At 27.6% G+C, this 15,609-nt stretch overlaps 3 protein-coding genes across 3 annotated transcripts; 2 read left to right on the plus strand and 1 right to left on the minus strand.

Moving 5' to 3' along the window:
• Window positions 1–1,230: 1,230 nt before the first annotated feature.
• Window positions 1,231–4,193, plus strand: LOC113547817 (transcription factor HES-2-like). Its single transcript, XM_026948334.1, has 4 exons — window positions 1,231–1,558; window positions 1,723–1,861; window positions 2,034–2,126; window positions 3,513–4,193. The coding sequence occupies exons 2-4, from the start codon at window positions 1,748–1,750 to the stop codon at window positions 3,981–3,983; spliced, it is 678 nt and encodes a 225-aa protein (XP_026804135.1). The 5' UTR covers window positions 1,231–1,558; window positions 1,723–1,747; the 3' UTR covers window positions 3,984–4,193.
• A 2,192-nt stretch (window positions 4,194–6,385) lies between these two features.
• On the minus strand, window positions 6,386–7,573 carry LOC113548894 (NECAP-like protein CG9132). The gene is made up of 4 exons (XM_026949994.1): window positions 7,482–7,573; window positions 7,120–7,325; window positions 6,861–7,051; window positions 6,386–6,794 (listed from the first exon to the last, which is right to left on the minus strand). Exons 1-4 carry the CDS (start codon window positions 7,565–7,567, stop codon window positions 6,549–6,551), a joined length of 729 nt encoding a protein of 242 aa, XP_026805795.1. The 5' UTR covers window positions 7,568–7,573; the 3' UTR covers window positions 6,386–6,548.
• A 4,294-nt stretch (window positions 7,574–11,867) lies between these two features.
• Window positions 11,868–15,262, plus strand: LOC113555492 (26S proteasome regulatory subunit 8). Its single transcript, XM_026959830.1, has 8 exons — window positions 11,868–12,018; window positions 12,610–12,760; window positions 12,909–13,132; window positions 13,209–13,401; window positions 13,480–13,612; window positions 13,685–13,838; window positions 13,904–14,113; window positions 14,953–15,262. The coding sequence occupies exons 1-8, from the start codon at window positions 11,998–12,000 to the stop codon at window positions 15,091–15,093; spliced, it is 1,227 nt and encodes a 408-aa protein (XP_026815631.1). The 5' UTR covers window positions 11,868–11,997; the 3' UTR covers window positions 15,094–15,262.
• Window positions 15,263–15,609: the final 347 nt, after the last annotated feature.

Consider the following 15,609-nt stretch of genomic DNA (forward strand, 5'->3'; position numbering starts at 1 on the left):
CGTATCTTAAAATAATAATTTATTTACATGTCTAAATAGGTATTCGTAGAATGACAAAGATATTATGTTACTTTAAATTCAAAATTTTAAATTGACTTGTGTCCTGTATTATAAAACGATATACCATATGTCCATATACTTATATAACCAACTACCAAGAACAAATCTGTGGAGTTAGTTTTCATAACGATTTATAAATTAATAAGAGCAATCATTATATTCATAGTTATTTTCTTTTTTCACAATTATCAACAAAATATACCTAAATAATAAAATATATAAAAGTGACAAAATGATTGACTCCGAAAACTAATTTCATTGCGAAAACTAAAGTTCAAATAATAGGAGATATAATTATGAAATTAATTTATAATATCTAATGATGATATTATAAATAATAAACACTATAGGTTAATGATAAGAACAATAGCAGGTATTAATATTATACTTAAAAGTTATACTTGAAATATCTACAATGACATTTTTTCATTAACGATAGGTTTTTATTTAAATATTTAAATAAAAATTATAACACTTTTTGATTTCCCTCCCATAAAAAAGTGCAAGGTACGGTACTTCGTGTACCTACATATTATAACAAACCTATCTATTGTTTTTGCGAGACGTCTATTATTTACGAACATTTGAATCAATAAAAATATTACATCGAAAGATCACCATTGCAGCCGTTAAAAACTGCAGTCAAGTTGTAAGACAAATAAATAATGGGATCATTGCAAAATTAGTTGGGTAAAAAATAAAAATGAGGAATGGTGTAACATTTTATTACACACGTGTACCACGCGCGGTACTCGTACGCCGAATAACAATAAACATAATAATATATAATGTGGTATAGTTAATAAACTAATAAAATATATAACACTATACGCCATATATATATATATATATATATATATAGTAGCTGCGGTATCTGTACGGTCTTAGTGAATCTCTCTCTTTCTCCTCTCCCACCGACACATACGAGTACACTAATATACCACAACCCCCAGTGGCGGCGCCGACCGTGTACCTATATGTATGATATGTACTCACGCCCAAACCCACGACGATGTTCTCTTTACCACCACCACCGGTCGAACGTCTTACAGCATAGTAAGAAGAGGGAAAAAACACGCAAACGCGTGTATATATATATATAACGTACCTAAACGCACAATAATAATAATAATATAAGACGTCCGTTTTATTCGATGTCACGGTCGTCTGTAGTGCACAGTCGTTCTTAAGGGTCGGTCGCCACTGCTGCAGCACATGTACGTTCAGTGCAAAATACACCCTCGTCGATCTCAGTCCGCACCACTATTACTTAATATTACTTGATACCAATTCGTATAATATACAATAAATTACAATCGTTTTTGAGGACGTCTTCCGCGTCTTATTCGTTAACATCACACGACATATACGAATATATTAAAGTTTTTTCAAATTTGTTTTATTATTATACTCGGGAAGCAGGATATATTATATACTCTACCGACAGTCGTCTACTCCCACGCATAGAAGTGTTTTTGATTTTTTTCAATATTTTTGGGTGAGTATTTTTTTTAAAAAACACACCATGCCTATGATGATAGATGTACTCGAAGTGCTCTGTAGTACTTACCTACTATGCACACATCATGTCACTTTAACATAATATAATTTTTGTATTAAAGTTTTATTTAATTTAATTTAATTTTTTTTTTTACATTTTAGACCGCTTTAGTCCGGTTCAGACGAAATGTGTTATACTACGATTTCCGGTACCGACGACGACGATAATATGGATGAGATCTCTTCGACCTCTCTGCCATCCAACAATAAGAAAACTGGAAAACACATTGAGCCTCGAAAGGTATGGAAAAATGTTATTTTTTATTATTATTTTCGTATCAAGCCATCGGACATGTAGTGTGGTGATGACTTACGGTTTAAAATTAGCCGCGCCACGCTATATACACCACCATAGGCCATATTATTACACTCAACATCAACTTTTTTTATTCACGCTTCGTTCCTATATATAGATCCGAAAGCCGTTGATGGAGAAAAAGCGACGAGCAAGAATAAATCAGAGCCTGGACGAACTGAAACGAATCGTAGTGGACGCCGAGAAATTTGTAAGTACTTAAATAAATATATATACATACATGTAATACTATCATATAATAGATACCTTCGTATATCTACGTACCGTTAATACATAAGAGCTATAAATAAAATAAATATTATGTTTATAAACAGTTAAAATTAAATATTATAGTTGTCATGACCGACACCTATTATTATTCTTCTAAATCCACAATGAAATATCATTAAAAATCCACATTTTCAAACGTAAAATTATTTATATTCTTACACGTTATACGCGTGGATATAAAAGCGGGAAACGGAAATAGTCGGATTATACAAGTGAGCGCTACCTATAATCCTACCAAACATACTAGTGTATCACATACATACGTCTTATGTACATGTACCATAATACATATTTTATGCGTTGTGATGTAGGTATACATTGGTTTATAATGCAAGAATTTAATTTATATACATTACTACATTTATTTAAATTACTATGTCTCGTAAAAAAAAAATATAATAAAAAGCCCGATTCTATGTATAGGTAGTTTACACTCGTAAAACATCCCCAATACAACCTCCAGCAAGATTAAGTATTTATAAAATTGTTGATTATTTTTTTAGTAAGCACATCGAATCGTGTTTGATCTCACACCCTTACGAAGGATAATCCATAAAACTAGGCATATTATGTAGATTTTTTTTAGAGGGGAGGGATATAAAAGAATGCTTAGAATTGACCTAAGTCTCTTTAATATTATGGATGTGTTCATTTTGTACGTGTTGTGCATTTATGAAAATGCATTTTTTAATTACAGTTTTTATTTTATAATTTTTAAAAACCTCCAATTGTACCTTAGCACCTAGAGTGATATTTTTATTTTTTAAATAATGTTTAATAACAATTTAATAATGATCAATAATAAGGTTACATGTTTGGCCAATAACAGCTACTTGTATACAGTTACCACACCTATCTGCTAGAATAGCTAGATTGTGCTTATTTTTGGTCTGTAGTGACAAACTAATAACCGACAATGACGACTATTAAGGCAATAAATGTTTAAATAAAAGATAAAATCACTTTAAATATGTTAAATAGAATATGTATATGATTTGTAATAATTAGTTTAATTGATCGTGGACGTGTAAAATATATATACATTTTAAGAGGTTTATAAACATAGATGCATTCATTTGTACATGCTATTTGAATGAAACAGTTTTGATATAATAGGTCTAACGATTAAATTTAACTAATTCGGCTAATAAGATTTTAATCAAATAAAAAAATATTAATGTGAGTTTTTTGTAAATATTATTATTGAATGATGAAATAAAACGAACTCAAATAAATTATAAAACTAGTCACTTTTGAGAAAGACGTCTATTCAACGTCTATTAATATCGCTATTGATTGGTTACAGGCCGGTCAAGACCTCTCCCGAGTAAACAAACTGGAAAAAGCTGATATCCTGGAGATGACGGTCAGATACCTGAAGCGGAAGTCAACGGCTTCGGCGCCACCGCCTTCATCACCAGGACCAGAAATATACGCGGCCGGATACAGGCGGTGCATAGGACAAGTCCAAGAGCTGTTGGCCGAACAGTGGACGGACGAGCTGCGGCAAAGTTCCGGTCAAAGGATGATCTTGCACCTGGAATCGTGTGCGAAGAGGCTAGACCCGCCGGCGAATCGTCTGTCGTCGTCGTCGTCTTCTTCCCCAGACGAACCGCCGAGTACCAATGTCGCAGTCATAAAAAATAATAACATTTGCTCGTCGTCGTCTTACTGCTCGTCCGACGAAGACGACAGTACCGCGACGACGGAGGACCGTAGCGCGACGGAGTTTCGCCGAGACGCCATACCAGTAAAGTTCATGTGGAGGCCTTGGTAGTTAACTGTGGTTTACGCATCGCTCTTGTTCTCGCGCCCCCGTTCGACATACGTATACATCGTAATGTAATAATATTATTGATAATAATTGTATGCCGTTTGTACCTGTTCTCCAAGACTTTAGTTCGTAAGACATGTAAATATATATATTGTGTATTGTATACTATAAATTATAATGTATCGTGACGAAAATTATGATTATTTTTTTTATTTATCAAATAACAAGACAATAGATCGAATCGTTATTATTTCAATAGTTGTTTTATTATTCATATTACAACCATTTCAAACGGGTATTATATATTAAATACTTAACCTATACAACATCATATTGGTCTAAACGTCAAACCCAACGTTACAATAAAAATTCACTGTGCAAAACACTATTTATCGGAATTGTAGCTCTCCAATTGCGAAAATTTACATAATTAATGTATTTATTGCTCGTTTATCTTAGTGCGCCCTTCGAAGTTATACAAGGATAGTACGAGTAGATGATTAAAATAAGCCATATTTTAATTGTTGTTAAAAGAATATTTTAAAGAAAATTAAATTCCAAAACGAATAAATGAACGTTTATAATAGCAAACAATTGTTTAGGTTCAAATATTTTAGCAAATAAAATATTTTAAAGGAAAAAATAGGTATATTATATATTAATAGTTTCTTATTAAAGTTGATCATTTAATAGAAGGTAAATTATACATTAGTATATTGTTATTATTATGTCAGAGAGAGCTACAGTAGCTAGTGACAAGTTCTAAATAATAATATAATATATAAGTATATTATGTATTAAAAATGAAAAAAAAACATTTACAAATGAAATAGTTCAAATTTTTTTTAAATAATACAAAAAATTAGACCCAAAAAGCCTAATATATATATTTTTTAACATCCACCAATAAATATAACATAAGTAATTAATGTAATTAGTGAAATGTATGTGCGCAATTCAACATTTTGGTTACTGCGCTTGTTTTTAATCATAGGTTTATAATAGTTAATAAATTATATATGTTAATAACAATTATTATCCCAATACTATTTAATATTTTCAAACATAAGCTTATATATTAAATAATTCATGATAAAATTACAGAAAAATAATAGTTTTTCACTATCCATTACATTATATTATGTATATAATGAGATACTTTAGTTGGTATAATTAAACAATTTATAGATTTAGAGTAATTAAATTAACGCTAAACATAATGAGATAGATGTATCATAAGAACATCAGAATCATATAATAAGCTTATGAATTAAGATGAAAAATTTATCTAAATAAGAGTGTATAAAAACACAAGTGACAAAAATGTACAATTATCACTCATATGTAAACAAATTTTACCTATTTGTACATCTCAAACAAATCTAATATTTTAATTGAACTAAACTTAACACTTTGAATTAAACTATACTAAAATAAATAAATAATAGTATAATCTTTACGATTCATAAAAAAATTATTTTTACAATAAAATTATTTAATTAAAAAGGGTATTTTACTTCAAAACGTGTATTATATACGTTTATGATAAATATTCTTAATTTATTAGTCTTTTTTAATTTTTTATTGTATACACAGAAAATTCAAGAATATTTGTACAGGCTATTTAACAATTTAATACAATTAACAACACTAGTACAGCACAATAGTTTTGTAACTTGTATGAATAAGAAGTGAAAGTATGCAACTATTGTAGTCAATACTGTTAAATACTATTTCTATTACAAAGTATAAACTTAACTTCATTTTGTATAATAATTTTTTTAAATTTTTTCTTTATAAATTAACCTGAGAAATTAAGTAAAAATGATATACTTAAATATGGAAAGTAACAAAATTTAAGACATAAAGTATAATTTGATAAAACTATTTTTTATGAATAAAATTAATATAATAAGAGGATATAAAATATTTTTTTATAAATAATGATTACATGTTACTATTTTTAACGCATGATAAGAGATATATGATATTATCATTTCTAATTTTAGTTCTTAAGAGAACAAGTAAGTACTGTGATTATTAAAAATGTAAATACTGTTTTTGTTATAAATAATACTATTATAAAATTTCCATATATTATAATACTGAATACATTAATATTAAACAAATATCAATAATTAACTTAATAACAAATTAATGTTTCACATACCATTTAATATTTAATGATAATAAAAATACAATAATTTTATTAAAAAATGGAATAATTAAAAATGATTTTAAATTTTTGAATATTTCTACAAATTCAAGAAAAATAACATTTATAGTCATTTATACAAATGTAGACTAATAATTAAACAATCACTATTTTTACAGTAAACTTGATATTTTATTTTGGTAAAACATAATAGGATTTAAATAGGCTAAATAATATGTTTTGTCAAAGAATCTAATAAAAATAACTCATTGTAACAATATTTTTGAATATTTAAAACGAAAATAATAATAATAATAAATTAATTATAATATAACAAAAATGTTTAGTATAATAATAATAATAATAATAATAATAAACTCCAATATTTGGTTACCTGGCATAATATGTTGGCTTTAAAATTGTACCCAATTAGGATTAGAATTTCCGCCTGATTGAGAAGTATTATTTGCAGAAGTAAATTCACCCCAATTATTTGGATTTGTAGATTGATGTGATGGAGATGACGTTTGTGAGGGTGGTGCCGGAATGGTTTTTATACTAGAAGAGCCTGGAGGTGGTGGTAACAGTCCTCCACTGCCCGAAATTGTTGGTCGAGGTTTAGTTTGCTTATTAGTTACTCCTTCACTGCCATCTTTTTTCTAAACAGATTGATAAGTTAAATAGAATTATTATTAATTGTCATACCAACAAAAATTTAAGCTTACGGTAATTTTCATATTAATTTTAATTGTTTCGCCTTCTTTGAATTTCAGATCCAATTCTTGTTTAGGTTCATTCTTTTCCTTAGCAATTTCTTCACAGACTTTAATTCTTTTAAAATGATCTTGTAAGGCAACATTTAAATCAAAACTATCAGAACGATCACCAAATCCAAGACCAATAAACGCGGCACGACCTGATTTTTATATTACAAAGTTATTAATTATTATATAAAATATTTAAATGAGGTCATAAACTACATACCATTTTCATCTTGGATGCGTACGACAAAGTATCTAGAAGAATCAGAAACAGACTCTAATGCCACGCCTGGGTATTGTTCAATGGGACATTTAGCAAATAGTTCACCATTGTTACGGTCTTCAAGTTTAAGAGTGCATGCATCACCCACACTGACAATCCTCAAACGACCAGTCCAAGTTGGTTCAGCAAGATTCCAATCGGCAGCCCTAGAAAATAAATTAAACATAAATACATACAATTGCATAGTACAATACACATACGTAAACTGATAGTTTTGTTTTAAATTCAAATTGCTATCATTCATTCAGAACTACTATTGACAATGCCAAATACTAAACAAATCCGAATTAAATAATATTCACCTATATCCTCTGTTGGTGGTTCTCGGCGGTATTTTGAAAACGAACACTTCGTTTTTTACCAACAATATACTTTCGTACGTGTCCATGATTTCCTTTAAAACAAATTGATGAAAACCCTATAAAAACAGGATTCGATTCATTCAATTCAACAAATAAATGTATTGTTCTTCTTGTAATCGTGTTAAAAAAATATATCAAATTTGACTTTATCACTTTACAGTGTACGTTGTTTTTTCTTTAGTCCATGAATCGTGGGACGCTTGTAGCACACTTGCACGGCGTAGATATTTTGTAGCTGAGTAAAATCATTGATTAATTTTACTCCATGACGATTTGTATGCAATTTTAACTAACATAAATAACCAGATTAGTTAGATTATTATTAAAAATATTAATTATAAAAAAAAATAATAACATTCGATGAGTTCGACATAGTAAGATCAGTAAGGGGACCTAATCTGTATATTATGCTAAGCAAGCCGGATCACCAACCTTTTCCAATAATTAATAAATCATATATAAGTATTCAACATTTTAAGATTTTGATGATCGAACTCTATATATATATATAACTCAATTAAAATTTTAAGTGTATCTATTTATTATAAATAAATTGTACACGCTATACCTAATATTAATTTATTTTATTTTATAAAAATACTATTTATGTTTATTAGTTTATTTATGAGATATCTAGTAATAGTTAACTACAAGTTTAACGAATTTTGATGAATAATTTATTCTTAAATCCAAATATTATTGCTTGACGCTTGTCATCATCCTTGTCCTTGACCGATATTATTTATTTTATAAATTTAAAAATTTTGACTTAAACTATTAGTTGAACTAAACAATAAAGTAACACTACGGAAAGTACTGAGAGCAGTGTGCCAGCGTCTGTTTCGTAGATTTGTGTGTTTTTGAATACACATACATGTAGCCCATGTAGGACAATTGAATTGGTTCTACCTTTTTTTTCGAAAATATTTTGTTTATCTAAGAGTTAGAGTAGTTAACGACTTGACGTCAGTCGACAATCACACTCCAGATAACCGAATAAGTTGTATGGTTTTCAACTTAAAATTTGGTTTGCGGTATTGCGTACCCTATATTTTGAGTAGTTAGGTAAATTGAAAATTATTTATTATATCATTATTCATAATATTATTTTTTCTACACAAAATTATTTATTAATAAGAAAATCTCACAATAGTGGAGAAAAAATAAAAGCCCCGATAAAAGCTAAATAATTAATACGACAATGACAATTTAAATACAGACATATTGCTAAACACATCGTTATTAAATATATAAATATAAATGTGTATAAATTATTTCTACTTAATTTGTTTTCTCTTTGTATATCTACCTGCTACAACTCATTTAATCATCATGTATATATCCCCATTCCCTGGCTTGACTGTATAGTGTATGTATTATTAAAAAATTAAATAAGTGAATATAGATATAGGTTTATAGGTATATCGTATATATATATTATATACAGAAATACAAATTAATAATTTAAATAAAAATGGTATATTTAATTATTCTTGCTATGGTAGCTCACATTTATCGGCTAATATGTTTATATATTGAAACCATGAGATTTAATTACACCTGTATCATATTATTTAATATTATCTTCTAAAAATTGGATTTTATCTTTTGTTTCTTTTCGGCTTTTCGGTGTGGTTTTAAATTGGAGCTTCTTAAAATAATTAGTCATAGTTTGAATACTATATAGTATATTTAAAAGGTAGAACATACTACATATTTTATACTTAGATAATTAGATGTGGTGAATAAACTTGTGAGTTAAATTTGGAATGGAAAGATTCGCACATAGAATAAAAGAAATTAAATAGAAATGTAACTCCCGTGTAACGGTTTCTCACGAGTCAAATTAGTTGAGTGCAAAGTGCGAATGACGTCGTACAAGTTAGCGCATATAAATGGTATAATATATTATGAGAAATTGAGAATCCCTTATTCCCTTATTGTTAAGTCATATTTTTTTACGGTTTTGGGAGTCAATTCAAACATACATTTTTCGGGAATCAATTCAATGTCTCCCTTGCATGCTTCCAAAATTCCAAGATATACTTTTTACTTACACTAGTTATATTTTTATTGTTATACATTTTTTAAACGTATTTTCTTTGTTTTTTTACGGGTATACCGACATGTATTGAAGTAATGAAGTCAGAGTTCGATACAGATCAGTACTTTTCACTGGAACTTAATGAACAAGCGATATTGAACCGATACGCAATTTCTACTTTGAAAATCTTGTATTCGGTGACCGTGATGTACAAAAGTACTTTCAAATTGCCTGAATAAAAACGCATTGAAGATAATACTATAATTATGATCGATTAATTAATCGAATTAATCGAATTAATCGAATTAATTGTAAGTTTTATACAAATATTTTATTATAATGTAATATAAAATATGTATACATGTATAAAAAGGTTGTACATTTCATTTTTACATTAATTTTATACGACGACTTATACCTATACCTACTTATATAGTAATACACGGTATCATATCTTTTGTTGAAACTAATACATCACGATGTACGTATATTCATCATGGCCAAAGTATTTAGGATATTTTCACCAATCACATTTCATAAATATGATTTAAACCAATGGTTTCTATTGTTCCCAATCTTTTATATATTACTTCCTCTTTTTAAATTTTTAAAAATCTCGTGCCCCCTCCTATAAATTGAAAAAAATTAAAAAATCGATCACCTTTAATTTACTTTAAAAAGTAAATTATACAATATTCGGAATGACTACTTTTTTATTGATGATAATAATTATAAAATATAAATAATAGTAAATAATAAAATGTAACAATCTACAATTAAAGTGTAATATTATAGTAATAAATTAGTAAAAAATATTAATAATAGTAAATAAAAAAATACATAATGAAATTAATAATTAATGTTAATGCTGAAACACTTTTTTTTTAAAGTTTCATAATAACTGCTTGCATCTCCCCAACAATGTGTACAAGCCCCCCCAGTTTAGGAACTAGTGATTTAAACGATAAATAACTGAAAGGACTTTTCACTGGAAGTAGTGTGACCGGAAAAGTATAGACAATATAATTAAAAGTAAGTATAAATAATTAGGAATATATTTTTATAACATAAGCTTTTTTTGTAATTGTTGATTCCATGCCAATATGTTATCTTGTCATAAATGTGAATTTATTCATTGCTGTTATTTCATCTACTTCAGTATTTTGATTTCTGATAAATATGTTTTTAGAAGATTTTTAAATTTGATTTTATTAGATTTTCGTGGATTTATTTAACAAGTGAAATTATTTAGTAAAAACTTATGGTTTCTTAGTTTCTCATCAAGCTGCCTAGAAAAATTATTTAAAAATAGGTATATAATATATATAATATATGTATTGAAATCCTATACTTCATTTCTGCAGATGTTGTTACAATAGTAGAGCGATTTTATTTTAGAGTCATTGTAACTAAGTATGGATTTTGGAATAATAAATTATTAAATTCTAAAGATTTGTATTACTTTTCAAGATAAAATTTTATTAAATTCCTCTTTCATTTGTGTTCGTAGTTTAACTACTGTATTTCAAACTTCATTAGAAATTGCTATTACTAATGCAGTAATGCTAGCCGCTAGGTACATATTATCTTCATTTTGTCTTTTTATTAACAATTTATAATAATAGTACTATGGTAGATTTATTTAGAATACTTTCGAAAATACATATTTGCACAAATTAAAAAAAATCCCTTATGTTTTTATAAAATACAAACGTTGTTATGTTACATAATTACATTTACATATGGCCTCATTGTAAAATAATTTCTTTTTCACTATTTTATTATACACATGTAGTAAATAAATATGGTAATCGACGGAGGGGGGTTGCTACATCTAAGACACACCCTCCTCTTTACTACGCCATTAGCGACCAAACTATGCATTTTATATCATTTCCGAATAATGGATATACAAGTAAAATTATCACGAACCTTTAGAAATTTAAGATAATATCTAGTCAACTAAATTGAAAGATAAGGTGAGATCTTTTCGTTTATAAATATTAAATAATAATGTAAAATAAGCATTATACACAGTGCATGTTCATGGATGACTAGATTTTTAATTTGATCAAAAGTGTTACGCACTAATTGTCGTCCTAAATGGCTAAATGGCGTCCACGAAAAACAGTTTAACAACCATACCATAATAGACGAACAATTATTGAATTTAAAAACGAGCGGCAAACGATCGAATAGTAATCCATGGAACAAAAATGATACCATAAAAAATCACATAGAGCATGATAAAAACAAGTATTGATATCAAACCATTACAAGTAAGTTTTTGACGTTTTTGTAGGAAATCAGAACTGTATTATTCACAGTACCTACTTTTGTGGTATTGATGTTAAAAATTTAAAAAAAAGTATCAATTGTTTTCTGTACTTCTGTAGTATCCTCATCTCAACCATGACGCCTAATCCTCCCGAAGTAAGAAATAATAAATTTAAGTTTAATAATTATATTAAGGTAGTAGGTACATGTACATATCATTACATAGCTACTTTATATCTGATTGTTAAATAATATTTAAATTTGGCTTTGTTTTAATTATTAAGTTACGTAGTTTTTTTTTCGATATTTTATCAGTGTTTACTTATTATATTATTTATTAATTTGTTGTAAATTAATGCTGGTAGACAACAATTTTATAGTGTATTCCTGTGTTTTTGCTACTAAGCTGCCAATTGTCAAAATCATAATTAATTCTCATATACCTATTGTTTGTTTGAATCAAGTAAATACTTTTTGGGCAAGGGTTTCCTACAACTTATTTAGCTGATCAAATTTGAATAAATTCTAAATGTTGAAGCAGCAAATGTATTTGATTGTACCTAGTATTATAAAAATATAAATATTTATTGAGATATTAAAAATGTATTTAATAATAAGTTTATACAGACATAATAACTTTTATGGTGATATTGTGGACAAAATAATAAAATAAAATGAAATAGTGTTAATTATAACTTTGATTGTTCTAATAATTTATTATAATTACTGTTTTTTAATTGTGTTTAGTTCATGGAGGTGGATCAAAATAGTAGTTCTAGGGGAGATGGTTTTAAATCATATTACACAACTAAAATTGAAGAATTGTTATTGGTTGTAGCAGAAAAAAGTATGAACCTCAGGCGTTTACAAGCTCAGAGAAATGAACTTAATGCTAAAGGTACCTAATTAATAATGATTAATTATAGTTAAGTAATTAACATTGATATAAATATTTTTAAATGTATTTTAATAAATTTAAGTGTGGTTGAATAATATTTTTATTATGTCGTATAAGACATTTAGTGATTTTAATTGTTCATTCACAGTGAGGTTGTTGAGAGAAGAACTGCAATTACTTCAAGAACAAGGTTCTTATGTCGGTGAAGTAGTGAAGCCGATGGACAAAAAAAAAGTGCTTGTTAAAGTGCATCCAGAAGGAAAATTTGTTGTAGACATTGACAAAAACATTGATATTAATGACGTTACGCCAAATTGCCGAGTAGCATTACGTAATGAAAGTTATACATTGCATAAAATTCTTCCTAATAAGGTTTGTAAATATAATTTTTAATATTTAATTTTGTTGTATAAATACATTAATTTATTTTTTTATGTGAATATATTAGGTGGATCCTTTGGTTTCTCTTATGATGGTTGAAAAAGTACCAGATTCTACTTATGAAATGGTTGGTGGATTAGACACTCAAATCAAAGAAATTAAAGAGGTTATTGAATTACCCGTCAAGCATCCCGAATTATTCGATGCTCTTGGTATTGCCCAACCAAAAGGTGTACTATTGTATGGACCTCCTGGAACTGGTAAATTAACGCAATTTACAATACCTATCACATACGAATATGATATACCCATTTATCATACTCTTTCATTTTAAACAGGTAAAACTTTATTGGCTAGAGCGGTCGCTCATCACACAGAGTGTACATTTATCAGAGTATCTGGTTCTGAACTTGTACAAAAGTTTATTGGTGAGGGTTCAAGAATGGTCAGAGAACTCTTCGTTATGGCAAGGTATGATTTTGATTTTCTTATATTAGATAATAATAATATTTATTATACTAATCACGTTTAATGTTATTATAGAGAGCATGCACCTAGTATAATTTTCATGGATGAAATTGATTCTATTGGTTCATCACGTATTGAATCTGGCAGTGGTGGTGATTCTGAAGTACAAAGAACTATGTTGGAGCTGCTCAATCAGCTCGACGGTTTTGAAGCAACTAAGAACATTAAGGTGAGATTATTTAAACTAAAAAATTTTTAATAGGTATTTATAATTAACAAACATTTTATTTCCAGGTCATAATGGCAACCAATCGTATTGATATTTTAGATACGGCTCTGTTACGGCCTGGACGTATTGATCGTAAAATTGAGTTCCCTCCACCAAATGAAGAAGCTCGTTGGGATATTTTGCGTATTCATTCTAGAAAAATGAACTTGACAAGAGGTATTAATTTAAAAAAAATTGCTGAACTCATGCCTGGAGCGTCTGGAGCCGAAGTTAAGGTAATGTGACTCTTAATGTTATAATGATATTTATTTTGTAATATAATATTAGATTTATTTACAATAACAATATTTATTATTTTTTTTTACACCAATACCCAATTTTTTTAGAACATTTAAAGTATTTAAACATACTAACAACAATAATTTATAATGTTGATAATTCAGTGTTTTTCAATTCTTTTGACACTGCACCAACATTTTCCCTACAATTTTTATTGCCACCCACATGGTTTTACAGGATAAAAATGTATTTCTAAATAGACGATGGGTTTATATTGATTTCTGTTGTTTTGGTGTATGGTACAGTTGGTGAAAGTTGAGAATACTTTGCAATTGTATTGTGATAATATCGTTCCAACAATAATTGTAGTCCAAACTTGATAATAAGAATAATATAAGTTTCTGTGTAAAAATATTAATTTGTCAGGACTGATAGTTTTTTCAAACTTAATTAATTTGTTTTCTGAATTCTGTTCTATATAATGTAATTAAGTATATTATAGTTACTAGTTTCTATATGGCTTGTACATTAATTTTTAATTAACATTAATCTCAGTCTGAATAGTTTTTTAAAAGGTATTTTAACTATTAAATTGATAGTGGTTTTTAATAAATCAAAGCAGAGAGTAAATATGGAAGTACTTAAAATACTTACAATTTAAATAAGTATTATTATTTATTAATATTAAAAGCTTATATTCCCATTATACTATCATCATAATCATCAAGACAACCTTGAGAAAGTTATCTACTTTATGCAATTTATTGTTTAACATATACTACAATTGAGAAAAAAGATTTTATTTAATTGTAATATTAAACCATTTATATTGCAGGGAGTATGCACGGAAGCTGGAATGTACGCACTACGTGAAAGACGTGTGCACGTGACACAAGATGATTTTGAAATGGCTGTTGCTAAAGTAATGCAAAAGGACTCAGAAAAAAATATGTCTATCAAAAAGCTCTGGAAATAAATTTCAAATTATATTATATTCCCATACTGTATCTTTTTCCTTTTTTTTATGCGACAATTTGAATGTAGTTATTTACTGTTTGAAAAATAACTAAAAAAAATTATTCATTAAATTAATATTATACGCTGTCTTCTATTAATAAATTAAATATTTAATGTCGTATTTTATATATTTTTATTTTTTGTTCACAAGCCTTAATTTATAGAATAAAAAATTTGATTATGACACAAATCACTTGTTGAATCTGAGTGGTGAATGGTAAATGATTGTTTATATAATTTAATGATTTTTTACTAATGGTACATACATTTAAATAGATACATTCATACATGCTGGTACTAAGCATAATTAAGTTAAGTACATTCTGTTCTTGTTTTAACTATACTTTAATATTCAACTTTTATCTATATATATTCATTAACTGCTGACCTTCAAAAATAATGTAGACTCCTATGTGAATTCTGTGATATATTTAATCACGGGTGTATTATCAATGAGCTTTAGACATCTGTAGAA

The sequence above is a fragment of the Rhopalosiphum maidis genome, chromosome 4, assembly GCF_003676215.2.
Source record: "Rhopalosiphum maidis isolate BTI-1 chromosome 4, ASM367621v3, whole genome shotgun sequence".
In the NCBI taxonomy this organism is placed as follows: Eukaryota; Metazoa; Arthropoda; class Insecta; order Hemiptera; family Aphididae; genus Rhopalosiphum; species Rhopalosiphum maidis.

Coding starts and splice junctions, on each gene's coding strand:
- LOC113547817 (XM_026948334.1), top strand. CDS start 1,748: ATGTGTTATACTACGATTTCCGGTACCGACGACGACGATAATATGGAT. Junction 1,862..2,033: donor AACACATTGAGCCTCGAAAG/GTATGGAAAAAT, acceptor TCCTATATATAG/ATCCGAAAGCCGTTGATGGA. Junction 2,127..3,512: donor TAGTGGACGCCGAGAAATTT/GTAAGTACTTAA, acceptor GATTGGTTACAG/GCCGGTCAAGACCTCTCCCG.
- LOC113555492 (XM_026959830.1), top strand. CDS start 11,998: ATGACGCCTAATCCTCCCGAA. Junction 13,133..13,208: donor ATAAAATTCTTCCTAATAAG/GTTTGTAAATAT, acceptor TGAATATATTAG/GTGGATCCTTTGGTTTCTCT. Junction 13,613..13,684: donor GAACTCTTCGTTATGGCAAG/GTATGATTTTGA, acceptor ATGTTATTATAG/AGAGCATGCACCTAGTATAA.
- LOC113548894 (XM_026949994.1), bottom strand. CDS start 7,567: ATGGACACGTACGAAAGTATATTGTTGGTAAAAAACGAAGTGTTCGTT. Junction 7,326..7,481: donor ACCACCAACAGAGGATATAG/GTGAATATTATT, acceptor TTTATTTTCTAG/GGCTGCCGATTGGAATCTTG. Junction 7,052..7,119: donor ACGCATCCAAGATGAAAATG/GTATGTAGTTTA, acceptor TATAAAAATCAG/GTCGTGCCGCGTTTATTGGT.